Here is a 15,026-nt window from a genome sequence, read left to right as displayed (position 1 = left end):
TAATTTCACTTAATTTTATTTTTATCTTACTTATTTACTGTATTTTATCATTATCTATTTTTAGACTCCATTTTATCACCTCCTATTCTTATTTTTAGATACCATCTGTTAAGTTACTGCGCTATTTTATCCCAATTCAATTATTTCTCTCATAAAATGTATATACATGTATATATGACATCTAATTTACATAAGGAAAACACGCTGCTCTCCCCCATCATTATATATAGCCGCAATCCTCCGACTCTCTCGTCAATGACCATCCCTCTTGAAGAAGCCCGCATAAATCGGGCGAAACGTTGAGTATCCAGGTCCTTCCACCTCCATTTTATTTCATATATATATGTATACATGCTTTTTTCATTGGTTATACCTCAGTCTCTGCTAGACGTACCCAGGTTTAATCGATTTGGTCATATGTGATCGATGAAACTCGACCATATGTCAGCGAACAAGCACGGTAATGTAAATCATTAAATAAAATATTTTATGTTAGCTCTTGCACTACATTGTATGTGCTTCTTTACTAAGCTAGTTTGTCATACGATTATTCAAAAATGCAAAGTCTGTTCGTAGAGTCAAATCATAAAAACAACTCACTTCTCTGGTCTCATTAATGAAAATTGTTTAAATAAATGAAAGATAACTATGTGTTTATCTCCTCCTCCCACAACTACATATATATGTATTGAATACTCTAAAGCAAGAGTATGTAAGAATTTGAGAAACAACGTAATCTCATGCTTTTCTAAACGGATTTCTCTGGCAAGTAAAACTATCAATTAATATTAGCAATGATACAAAGTTCCCCGTAAAATAACAAACAAAAAAAACCCAACAAACTCTTCGGTTCTCATAATGTTTATATTAACGTGAAAATTTCGCTTCGTTGTTGCCAATTTCCAATGGGAAACGGACAAGAACACTGAATGTAATAAGAACAACAACAAAAAAAGAATTAAACAAAACAATTTAGTTTCCATCTCGTATTAAGCATTTGGCCGTATATCCACACTGATTAGCTGTGATACAACGAAACACGAAATATATATTTACACACACATTTATATATGTATACATATATATATATGTATATATATATATATATATATATATATATATATATATATATATATATATGAATTTTTAATGCAAGACGGGCTGAATCAAATATATGTAAATTGAGACCTTAAAGAATAAAAGGACGAATACATTAAATCTAGATTTGGATGACATTTTATTTTAATTGACAGCAAGAAGTAATAATGTACATGGTTATTAGAACATAATTTGGGGTGCAGCATTTACCGCGTTTTACATGTATGTATGGACATGTATGCATATTGATGTATGTGCAAGTTCTATTTTTTTGATATCAAAATAATTTCTTCGTAATAATTATGTATTGAAGCGTATGTGTATGCGTGTATTTATTTAAAAATTTCATTTCCCATTTTATTTTTGACATCTTTTATGTAATATATATATATATATATATATATATATATATATATATATATATATATTTTTTTTATTTCAGCTTTTATTTTTGCGCAGGCATTAAAAATCTTATCCACCGAATTTATATGTACAATTTTGGCTATGATATTTTCTGTTGCAAATTTTGTCTCATATGTTCAAGCCTCGTCTTTTGATATTAATATGAAACTTAAAGCAACCATTTATTCAAATCAATACTCCAGTATAAAATTGTAATATATATATATATATATATATATATATATATATATATATATATATATATATATATATATATATATATATATATATATATTCATAATACATTATATAAAAAAGGAATTTAGATTATTTTTGATTTTCTGTTTGATAAGTCAGTCCGAAACAATGAAGCTCGATAACTGCCGATGAATGCCGTTGAATGCCGATGAGATTGTCTTTTAGCATTCTTTCGATTTTAAAAGATACACGCTTTGTTTACCTGTTGAGTCAGACTTAGCCTTAGTAGCCTGACTAATTATTTCATTTTATTTCATTTATGTTTGGATGAGAATTGTCTTTTATTTCTTCTTAGGATTTTTTTTTCTGAATTCTCTAAAATATCAATGCGGCCATTTTTTTTTTTCATATAGTTTTTGTAGTTGGATACGTTAAAAAAATATCCAGAGTTTCCTCCCTTGTATATTACATTTTTTAAAATTTTCTTTTTTGACTTTCATTTATCTTGATCAATAGTTTTTTGCCTTTTTTTTTTAATAATGTTTTCAATCCGTTCACGATCTTTAGATATTGTCGGCATTTAAAGGCAGGTGATTTAACTCGTTTTCCTTTTTTGTTCCAAAATCATTTTTTTTTTAAATATTACTCTATTTTGTTTTATAATTTACACATTTGATTTTTTTTACATTAATTATAGAGTCCAATTTCTGGTAAAAAATAATGGAACCCTACAATAATAATAATAATTATAATAAAAGTAATAACAACAATAATAATATTATTTATAATAATAATCGTTCAGTCATTGCTTCTACATTCAAGCATTGTTTTTTTTTATGATGACCAAGTGCCAGTCTGCTGATGTTCATAAAATATTTTTTGTGTGCATGTGTGTGGGCGAAAGAAGAAATGTTTAGGCCACTTCGGTTGGAGGCATTTCCTTGATCATGTTAATGCTGGGATCCACCTGCAAAAGATGAAGATGAAACGGCATTAGGATTTCACAAAATTATTACGATACATGCATCATTAGGTGTGTCAGAAATTTCGTGAAAATTAGTGAATAATTCCACCCCATCTTTTCAAGCTTATAACTCCTCGAAAAATGTAATTCAAGCCCTAATTTTTTTTTCAATTAAAGGAGCAAGGTTTTATTAAAAAAACAAAAAAAAACAAACAAACAACGTGCTTAAAAAAAAGTTTTTAAACTTCGGACTTTATAGGTAAATTTCTAAAAAAACACTACTTTTTTGTTTTAAATTTGAATATATTATTTATTGACCTTTTCTCTTCAATTTGTGATATATAACACTTTGGTGAGTAAATTAATTATTTACTTTTTAATAGACATTTCAAAATGGGGGGCGTGAATTATTCGACCTCTGTCTTTCCAAGCTTATAACTACGCGAAAAATGTAATGCAAGCCCTAATTATTTTTTCAATTAAAGGAGCAAGGACCAAGGTTTCATTAAAAAAAAAAACAAAAGAAAAAACAAACAACGTAGTTAAAAAAAAGGTTTTAATTTCGAACTTTACAGGTAAATTTCTAAAAAACATTACTTTTTTTAATTTGAATATATTATTTATTAACCTTTTTTCTTCAATTTGTGATATATAACACTTTGGTGAGTAAATTAATTATTTACTTTTTAATAGACATTTCAAAATGGGGAGGAGGCGTAAATTAAAAAAAAAAAAACGTTTGTCTTAAATATTATATTCAGTTTCTTGGAAAGAGCATAAAATTTCACATTGACCCTAATCTATCAAAACTTTTCTATTGATTCTATTTTTACGATATTTTTATCGTAAAAATAGAATCAATAGAAAAATTTTGATAGATTTTTAAAATTTAAAAATTGAAAAATATTGAGTTCGTAAAATTCATTACTGTTTTTTAAAAAATAAAAAAAAATATTTCTATTACGTTTAAAACAACTTTAATAGTTTATTTTGGAAGTAAAATCCATAAAGAAAATAAACAACCCACTTTTACAAGAGAAATTACGAGTTTTTTTATATTTTATTCGCAGTTTCGTGTTAGGGGTGTCAAAAATTCCTACAAAAATTCTAATACACCTAATGTATCACACACACACACACACACACACACACACACACACACACACACACACACACACACACATATATATATATATATATATAAACGTGAAATGTCTGTCTGTGTGTCTGTCTGTGTACATTTCCCCACACAATAACTCTGTAAATTTTAAGTCTACAGACTCGAAATTTGATATACAGGGTACTGAGATTTGGGAAAAGAATTGTAATCCGTTTTCGGCCAGACATTTTGTTTTAAGGGGTCAAAATTCAACGATTTGAGCTTTAAGAACTCTACCAAACTCCTCCGACAATTTTTGGTCTAAACACTTGAAATTTTAGATATAGGTTCCTTCGATATGGATCTAACTTAATAACTTGATTTGAGCCTAAAACAATAAATGTTAAGGGGTCATAATAGGGGGCAAAGTTAATAAAAATTTGACCTCTGTGGTATCTACCAAATTACTTTGACAATTTCTGGTCTAAACATTTGAAAATTTACATAAAGGTTATTCAGAGATAGTGCAAGCTTTTTAATCGGTTTGGGTCGAAAAATTGAGCTAGCAGTATATAAATCTATGTATGTATGTTTGCATGTATGCCTAAACTTTCGACCGAGGTTACGGATGTTCACAAGATCAGAACCGTTTTGAAGCTCGACCCTTCAGACGACAAATACCGAAAAATTGGCTAAAAACATTAATTTCTTTACTGTCAACTGAGCATTTTCAACAGGGAGGGGTCGCTTTTTTCGCCGATATTTTCGAAATTCATCCTTCTTTTCGATTGTCTAGCGATTGTCTAGCCTTAATTTAAACCTACGTCACTTCCGCTTTGCCGGTGGTCGTAACAGCAAAGACGTCACGTTTTCCCGTTCTTTTCCTCCTTCGCGATACGGGTTCGAGCGTACCTTCCTACTACCTCTTTTTAAACTGTTTTGCCCAACACACACCACCAAACACCCGGACAACGCCGGGCACCCATGCTAGTATATATATATATATATATATATATATATATATATATTCCCAACTCGCATTTAGGTAAAATGCATTTTCGTATAATTCATATAAAGAAATATCGCAAAAACGAAAACAAATTACATCAAAACGCGATACATTCAAGCAGTGGCACTAGATTCAACCACTCTGATGAGTCGTAGACGACGAAACACGTGTTAGTGGATAATTATATTTTAAAAAAATAATACATATGCCGCTACTCATTGGGGTATTAAATTGGTCAAAGAGTAAATTATTCCCAACTCGCATTTAGGTAAATATGCACTTTCGTATAATTCATTCAAAAAGTATCGCAACAATTCCACGTGCAGGCACCCTTATAGTGGGTATCCATAGTCTGTCAAGACTGAAGTAAACTAATGCATATATATATATATATATATATATACATATATATATATATATATATATATATATATATATATACGGACACCATCAGTGATCGTTTTACACATTAATTGGGGCTAGGCCTGTTAATCTAGTCAGCTTTCTCATACCAAGAAAAATAAAACATCTAGTTTATAAACAAAAACTATATATTTATTATATATCTTTTTCTGGAGCACAGAAAGTACCCGCCTGTCTAGGTAAATGACAAACTTACAGCATTAAATTTTTGCTGACTCGACGGACAATCTCTTGGCTAAGAGCCCCAAAGGACTCAGCTTGATTGGAGTAACACAGCGGCTGATCTGACTCGCAGCTCTTTCAAAATTCAACTATTCAAATCCCAAACAAATTTCATTATATGCTTTTCTCTGAAACATCTTTATAATTTGATATGCTTATTGTGCGGCCAATAGTTTGTTAATTAATCCGCAATAAGATAAAAGTTGTATTTATGATAGAAACTAATATTTGAACACAACTTACTTTACATGTTTTTTGTTTTATTTTTTGGTAATAAAACAAGCGATTGTTATGCATTCAGTTAAGTAACACATAATACAAGGAACATTCAACATTAATGCAGCAGAAGCGAATGGAATATGGATGATAAAGCAATCATGACGTGTTAGTATATAGGGAACAGTGACAAAGTCATAATGAAAGAAAGTAATAGTGTCAAATGTTCGTATATATGGAGAATGACTGCTGTACGTATCTTGCAATTTTAACAGAATTAAATACTCATGAATAATACGTGGTCATATGAGATACGGCATAATCACGTTGACACACCGGTTCCTGTAAGATCTCCGAAGTTAAGCAAAGTTTAGCATAACCAGTACTAAAAAGGGTGACCATTTGGTAATATCAGGTGTTGCATGTATCTGAAGCTTGAAGAGAGATAGGCGCCGCCATGCTATTCTTGCTCAAGTCACGCTATATGAAATAACGCAGCGCCCCCACGACCTCGGAGGGTTAAGGGTCTCTCCCCCGTCAGTCTCTCCGCATAATACACGTATATATTATTGTATCAATGAGATGCATATTTAATTGTATATATCCTATAGCATAGCTATTAATAACATTGATATGCCATATGGTGCAATTATTGTTTCTTTATTAAAATTTTAAAAACTTTTTTATAGCACGTTTTCCTGTTAATCTACATGTCTATAAAAGTGAGAATGTGTATGTGCGTGAGCACAATTCTCAACCTATATACTCAACATTCATGGTCTACATACTTGACATTTTGAATATAGGCTGTTCAGACACGTGGATAACTCTTTAATCGGTTTTTATCCGGAACAAAGGACTGCTAAGGGGTCAAAATGCAAAAATTGGTACGTGGGGTTGTCGGATTTTTATCTGTTTGTCAACTATTTCACGAATGCGCATGCGTGAATTGTCCACATAACAGATTAATTATGTTAAGAATAAGTAGGCTTGAAAATAATTTTTACAGAACGTGTCAATCTGGCCTAATGGTTATCGTACTTGACTCACTGTCTTTAGGTTTTGGTTTCGATCTCAGTTCGAATATAATTTTTTTTCCTTACAAGAAGTGAACAGTTTAGAAAAAAAACATAATATTCGCATGCACATTATTCCGTCTGTTTTACTTCAGTTTTTTTAAAATGGATTTAACGTTATGTTTAATGAGTACGTATTTCTGTTTATAATTAATAAGAGTTCTGCATTAATTAAAATATAATATTTATGAGTATTTTATGACCGGCCATTGTGTTGTTTTTACTTATATTCATATTTAACTATGCGTACTGCTATTGACCGCAAGAAGTTGCTGTAAATTAGGGGCACGTTTTATGGGAAGTCCTAAGCGGGGATTTGGGTAACAAGGTACTAGTTCCCATTGTAATTAGATTTCTGAATATTAGTACACTCGGAGAAACAGAAAGCAAGGATGAAATTCTGAAGGCAAATATTTCGAGAAAAGAACCTGATAGAATCAGAAGCTTTCCGGTATGTGGTGACTTCTATGGCGACAGAGAAGAGGTGTGCTCATTGTGTGTTTTTGAGGTGCGTATTTACGTTGAAGTGGTACAATTGCAACAAGTTCGTCAAGACACATTTCATTGAAGTACTTGTAAAGACGCACAGGGGTGCAACATTGCGGCGATTTAACAGAGGCTGGAACTTGGTAGACAGTGTGGGATAGTATATACCCCACTATTTTATCATATCTCCCGAATTTAAAACCGGGACAACACCGGACAAGTTCGATTGATAGAAGAAAAATAGATTTTGTAGAAAACAACTTACGTTTTCGACAGTTTCACAAAGTGGTACATTACATAACCTTCTTTCTATTTTTGGAGGACAGGCTTTTCCGCCTCTTCTCGGCTTGACCATTCGTTTTCGCCTTCGAACCTTCATCACCTTCATGCCACACGTCGCCTGGCATTCAGTCCATTCTTGCCACTCTGACATCTTACAGTCGACAGCTGCGAACAAAACAGGAAACAAAGAACGTACAACACGAATAAAAACGATTGTGGCATAGTTTGTGAAACTTTCCTGATTAGACAAATCTAGATAAATATAACGGATTCAAAATATTACAAAAAAACAAAACAAAAAACAAGCAAACAAAAATAAACGATTAGTAAAATTGATGACAATTATTTACAGTTTTGATTTAATTTGAAAACAATAAACGCTGACATATATGTTATGTGTTTGTTCTTGAATAACTAAAACTATAAGTCTGTCTGCATTTATATTATTATTATTATTATTATTATTATTATTATTATTACTAGCCTGTTCGTGTGCCAGCGTTGCCCGGGAAATCATATTTAGAGACGAAATTTTATTACCCAAACCCAACTTAGAATTAATAAATAACACTGCACGAAAATCATGTTAGGAATATTTAGAAAACACAAATTTTAATACTCTCAATAAGACACTAAAAAAAGGAATATAAAAATAATGGTTGGAAAATATAATAGTAAACTACTAACAATGATAACAATACCATCTGTCGCACCGTCACCACACAATAACTGAAAAAATATCAACAGCCATAAAAACAGAAATACGACTATTACTACTACTAATTATAATGCTGAGGACGATGATGACAATGATGATGATGTTGCATAAAAGATTATGAATGAGCCGAAAACGATGTTGACACTTAAGACCAAATGTAAAATTTGGTCTTAAGTGTTTCAAACAGCTAATTTTTTGAAGACGTAGCGAGCTCGCAACGCAAGTTAGCATATGAATTTTATGCCATTTACGTAAAATTCAATAATTACTTAAGGTGGCCTTTTAATGGGGAATTGTATCATAAGTTTGTGCTAGGTGTCCACAAACGTTCGAAACGTATGGTATACACATGAAGAGAATTGAATTCATAAAATTAAAATTTCACTTACGGCATTTTGCAATACGACAACTCTTCTTTTTAGCCAATTTCTTCGGACATTTTCTTCCTCCATTTTTCGGTTCGACTTTTATCATCCGGTTCTTCATTTTGAAGCCATCGCCGCACGTAACCGAGCAGGCTGACCAATCAGACCACGGGGTGACCATGCAATTAATTCGGGGACTGACGTGGCGATGACGACGAGCTTTCTTCATTTTTCGTCGCATTTCCTTCTTCAATCGTCGCATCTCTTTGTATTTTTTCGTCAGTTCTTCACTGTTGCGGAGTAAATGCAATTTTCCTGAAAGAATAATTTCATCATTCTTCAATTTCCCTAATCTATCAAACTAAATAATGAAAACAAACAATATAAGGCTATTTTCATCGTGTATTTCATGGCGTATCAATATGTGATATCAATCAATGTAAAATGATCTCAGCTATATGTACACTTTCAGAAATAGTAAATAAATGATATTAGTATATGTGCAGAGAACGACTCGTTTTCCGTAGATGTTGCGCCGTAAACTTTCGGAATATATCGTACGCGTATAAAATTATTTTAACAACAGTAAAAAAGTTTCGATAGAAAACATTTATCTTAAAATAAAGAAAATGAAAAAAAATCAACCTACAGTAAGTTTCTATGAAAAGTATGAATTGTATATATAAAATAGTATGTGGAGCAACAAATGATATTTTTTGACGAGTGAGATATTTTGTTTATTATACTTTGCAAGAAATATGACTGTTTAAAGGATTTTGGAAGGGTAGTTGCGAAAAATATTTTTATGACAAATGTGTTCTTTTTGTCTACGCCGTCTTTTATGTTTATAGGAAAAATTCTTAATTGAAAACAAAATCATACGCTATATCGTGCGATAATGTCTCCATAACATATACTTTATGCATTTATATGACAAGTATTACAGTTTCAAACATTATATATTCAATCAGTACTTGTAAAATCTCATTTCTATCATTATAATCGGTGCCGTGATCAGGATGCAAAGTTGTCTAACACCATTAAGCGTAAATAGTAAATGATAGTGTACTTACGCATTTGATCAGCACAAGCGGCGAGGCACTCAGATTCAGTATCAAATCTGTTCTCGTTTCCGCGACATCCCCCGTAATTAAATGGAAGACACTTCCGCATCCGAGTGTCGTAGTAAAATCTCTGGAATTTAGCTCTACAGGGGCCGTCGTCAGGTGGAGATGTACAAATTACTGGTGAGAGGGAAAAGAAAGAAATTAATGTTTTTATCAGAATACAGAAGGCAAAAGCAGAATATAAAACATCATAAAAGTTTGTGTATAAAAAAGAAAATACTTTTTTTATATTTCTAAGCTTTTAATAAAAGGATTGATTATTTGGATTATTTGTAATTTTCAAACTACTGTTTTCATCGTTAGTGTTATTTTCATAACACTTCAGCTGATGTAACCTCCAAATCTCTTCACGTATATCTTGTTGAATTCGGAAAGCTTCTTTCTTAGAACTGCCCGCCTGTGGAACTCTGTTCCGTCTGCCTGCTTTCCACCTGACTACAACTTGGATGTCTTCAAGTCCAACGTTAACAAATTCCTAATGAACCGCCCTTTAAGTAAACACTTCATCAAATCTCCACACTAACGTACTGTACTTATCCCTGAGTGGCTTCCAAGTCTTGATAAGTGGTGACCACCGTGTAAATAAAAAAAATAGAATCTTTCTGTCAATCTCGAGCGGGACTCTTTATTTAATCCACGGAAGTAGTATGTCACACAGTACAATTAGGAATTACTTAGGATTTCTACCCAGAACAGATTCCTGACTTCAATAGAATCTGGCAAATTATAAATTTATAATAAACCTATTAATGCGACCCTGGGTAGAATAAACCTTAAGGCACAAGCTTAAAAAGTATTTACCTGACGAAGTGTAAGGTCCTTAATAATTCCTATGGGTACCCTCACAGCGGGTTCAAATCTGATCATATATACTGCATTAATATATCAATAATGTTGTGAACGGTGGCAAGCAACAATTTCCATACGATCTAGGATAACTAGAAACTTATTTCAATTAATAGCATATAATGAATATTGAACACAGTATATACATTCTATGGAAATCGTCCTACACAATATATATAAAGGAAATAAAATGACTGCTCTAAGGTAAAACAAAACAAAAACTGCCAATTTTAAGTGTTAAGCTGATGTATTAAAATACAGAACACAGCAAAAGTTCTGTCATTATGAAAACAAAATAGTGAAATAACGGAACGAGAATCACAGTGCTTTCGAAAGTGAACACAAGGCCAACTTTTGATTCTAATATTATATAATACTACATTAGATAACTTGAAAATTACAACGAAACAATAAAGGCTACGTCATCACTTATGCAAGATTAACATATGTATTAGTTTACGGCATGTATATTACGTATCACAACACTTGAAGGTGTGGGAGATGCATGTATCGATAGTAGTATCGCGGTAGTTGGTCGAATGAACCTTGCGTTGCTTCGCTTCGTATGTGATTTAGAAGTGACAAGAATGAATGTGCAACGTATTTTATTTCAAGTTTTATGTGTTCAAAATAAACAGTATGGACGCGAAAGCAATAAAATACACTTGATTGTTAAACAGATAAACTCATAATTGATCATAGTTACCAGACGGCTCAAGTAACAAAAAATATTTACGTTTATGGAAAAAAAAAAAAATCAGCAGAAGATCATGGATTTCAGTTTTGTGTTTAAAGTAAGAAAATAAAATCGCAGGATTTAAAATATTCCAGACAATCTCAGAATTTTACAGTCAAGTGGGGATAATCACCTCCACACGGAGCTTCCGAATATTGGCAAATATAATCTTCCTCTTCGTGTATCAAGTCTGTTTTCGCAGGCATCGATAATCATGTCTCATCACCCCTCTTCACATTCGAACCGTTTCACCATGATTTTCTTTACAGTAGGGTGAAATTACTGGCTATAGGGGCAATGCTCAGATAGAGCGGGTAGTTTTAGCCATTGTAACTCAATTAGTATCATTTGCTTAACACTATGAAAAATTATGCAATTTCTTGAAGAAATCATTTGGTTGCTCTACAGTTAACCCATCACCTACCTGCTGCAACTTCCCCTAACCCAATACGTGTAAAAAAAGGGCAACTGAACTACAAAATGTTGTGAAATAAATTGACAAGCTTTTCCGGTTCAACTATTATAATTTCCTACCCAATTTATTGATCAAATATTTTTTAATTAAAATTTATAAGCTTATTTATACAGACGATATTTTAATCATTCTATTAATCTTTTTCAATCCTCTCATAATCATCTGCACCATTCAACTGACAATGTATCAATGTCACCAAGGCTTACTCGCTCTGGCGCTACCAAATCAGGTTGTCTGTTGATACTGGGTCCCTTACCTAAAATGCACCAACTAATGATGTTATCTTTTTTTTTTCTCCGTTGCAATAACTAATCATATTCTGCAAAAACAGCAGCAAAATCATTAATTTTTCTGTACAACATGAAATAATATTTTAAGAGAAAAACAATTGAAGCATAAAATTTGGTTCAAAACATTATTTAGTTCGACATTAGTAATCTGAAGAGGAGTGATATAGCGTAAAACAAAAAGAAACAAATTAAATATGAATAAATATTGAAATATAGTAAGAATTTGAGGCATAAATCTTTCTTCCAAAATTATAAGATTCAGCATTAAATAACTTGAAAAGCTTTGCTATGTTTTAAATAAGAGTATTTTTTATTTTCGTCAACATCGTAACTCTCCTGACTTTTTATTTTGCTCTTTGATCCTCACATTTCATTCGCGATGTTTCTGATAATAAGGGAAAAATTGCTGTTTTCCGCGTCAGAATTTCTTCCATCTTACATTCATGGTTGGTATATTTTTTAAAACCTTGAAGTGAGATTTCTTTTTTAGATCATTATATCAATTGGCTTCTCTAGAGCGATTTCCATAAAAATCAAAACAACTATGCCTAACACCATGAATAGATATTTGATGATATAGATAAATTGAAGCATAAATCGTTTTTCAAAATCGGCATTTTATCATAATCTGAAACCTGTTGAGATATCGTAATATATATATATATATATATATATATATATATATATATATATATATATATATATAAAAATATATATCGTATATATCGTAAACTTGTCCTGCCTTGTTAGAGTTCAAAATAAGCTTCTTAGGAGATATCCTTTTCTCTTCCCTGCAACCTCTATCTCACAGAAGAGATGTTGCGAGTTTGTCTCTGCTGTATCGTTATTTTCATGGAAAGTGTTCGACTGAGCTTCAGTCTATGCCCCCTCGCCAAAATGTCACAAGAAACACTCGTCTAGCTGAAAACACTATCAATAACTCCCCTCACTCGTTAGTTGTGCCTAAACCTAAACGTAGATTCCACGAACAAAGCTTTTTTCTTAGAACTGAATGCCTTTTTTCATTTTCCTGCTTTCCAGCTTACTACAATATGGTTGTCTTCAAGTCTAACGTAAACAAGTTCTTGATGAGCCATCCCACTTGTTAACAAATTTACTGAATTTCCATTACTAACGATTACTATATTGTCCAATTTCTACTGTGCACTCTTTAATCCTTATCCTCGAGTGGACTCTTTGCCTTGATGAGTGGTGATGCCTATAAAAAAAAACAAAAAAAAAAACAAAACAAACTAAACCCCATGAATAAATATTCGCATATATAAAGAACTTGAAGTATAAAATATTTTTGTCTAAAATTACTGGATTCGGCATTAAATAACTCGAAAATATTTGGATATTCCGTAAGACAAAACAACCCAAACAACAAACCCATCACACTCGAGTAGCATTTGGCCTTCATAAATGATGATGAATTACTATAACCTTAAAGAAAACGTGGAATCCTAGGGAGATATCAATCAGACCAGTTATTATAGGTGCTACAGGGCTTATGAATAAGAACCTGAAGTCCTACCTAACTAATATTCCTGGTGAACCAAGGGCAAAAAAGATCAATAAAATTGCACTTAAGGGAACAGCAAGGATACTAAAAAGAGCTCCCGGTTGGTTTCAATAAAAAGCAGGACAATGTTGGCAGCATGTTTGGCTGCCCCATACCCAGCATTACAATCTTCAAAGAAAGAAAATGAAAAAAAAATAGATGTAATAATATACACACCTGTCCAATTCTTCATCATGTCTGCTTTTCGGCAATCAGGAATACGGCCATAACAAAGATCCTTTTCACTTCGACGGAGATTACACATTTCAGGATTACCCTCTTTAGAAGTGAATATACGCCATCTTTCCCTCATACCCCGTCCGCAAGTGTGACTGCACGGGGACCAAGGCGACCAAGGCGTGACGGCGCACTTGCTCTGCGTATCTAAAGTATCCTGGTGCTGGAAGATAAAGTCCCCGGGCAGAACTTTCCCCGGTCGGAGGTGCATCAGTTTCTTCTTGTTCTCCAGCACCGGATCGAACTTCTTGTCTAAGCCGGTTTCACATGTATCGGCCAGCTCAAAGCATTTTTTCGTCTCGACTAACGGCGACTTGCACATGGCCGGTGTTACGTGGGCGTGGTTGAGCATGCGCCGACGTTGCTGGGATCCCATCCCGCAACTGACTGAACATTTGGTCCATTCGCTCCAGGTGCTCATCTCACACTTCTCCATCTCTGTTAGAAAATAGAAAGGGAAAATGATTCAACAGATATAAAGTTTGGGTGTTTATGCAGTATGAGGACCGTGCTATCGTCGAAATCGTTCGGGCGGTTTACGGAAAACGCCGTAATGTGTCAGACAATGTTTCGTGATTTTGTTTTCGTGCAAACATTGGCAATTTTCAAATGTGAATTAACTTTTGTAGTAAATAAGAAAAACTTTGACTTACGGAGTTTTTTCTTCATCTGTACTTTCTTCTTCATCATGTTCACCAATTCCTCGGTGCTCGGCGACTCATGTTCTCCGTCATCAACATTGGAATTTCCTTTGCATTTCTCCTTCTCCTTTGTGATTGTGAGATGCGCCATCGGTTTTATGGGATTCGGTCCGTAAAATGGAGATGAAGGGCCGTTCGGGTAATGATTTGTAATTTTGTGGATTTTCTCTTGCGGTTTCGTTACCATATTATGACTCTGCGTTTATGGAAAAAAATATTGAACGATCAGTTTGAACTCGAAAATTCAAAGAATATTACATCACCGATACCATCTTTATTATTATTATTATTATTATTATTATTATTATTATTATTATTGTTATTATTATTATTATCATGATCATTATTATTATTGTTATTGTTATTATTATTATTATTATTGTTATTATTATTATTATTATTGTTATTATTATTATCATGATCATTATTATTATTGTTATTGTTATTATTATTATTATTATTATTATTATTGTTATTGCTCTTCTTCTTCTT

General features: G+C 32.5%; 1 protein-coding gene across 1 annotated transcript in view; it reads right to left on the bottom strand.

Annotated features, from left to right (window-relative positions):
• Positions 1–2,111: 2,111 nt before the first annotated feature.
• Positions 2,112–15,026, bottom strand: part of LOC145276710 (spondin-1-like) — a 487,184-nt gene continuing 474,269 nt past the window's right edge. Inside the window, exons 9-14 of the mRNA XM_080127905.1 lie at positions 14,487–14,730; positions 13,774–14,271; positions 9,632–9,802; positions 8,583–8,873; positions 7,459–7,640; positions 2,112–2,665 (exon numbers count right to left, since the gene is read on the bottom strand). Of these exons, the coding sequence (XP_079984031.1) occupies positions 2,612–2,665; positions 7,459–7,640; positions 8,583–8,873; positions 9,632–9,802; positions 13,774–14,271; positions 14,487–14,730 (1,440 nt within the window). The 3' untranslated portion in view covers positions 2,112–2,611. The remainder of the gene's footprint in view (positions 2,666–7,458; positions 7,641–8,582; positions 8,874–9,631; positions 9,803–13,773; positions 14,272–14,486; positions 14,731–15,026) is intronic.

This window comes from Euprymna scolopes, chromosome 5, assembly GCF_053919585.1.
Source record: "Euprymna scolopes isolate OS-2025 chromosome 5, ASM5391958v1, whole genome shotgun sequence".
Classification (NCBI taxonomy): Eukaryota; Metazoa; Mollusca; class Cephalopoda; order Sepiida; family Sepiolidae; genus Euprymna; species Euprymna scolopes.
The sequence above is the reverse complement of the archived record's forward strand: the minus strand, read 5'-3'. Positions and strand labels throughout refer to the sequence as shown.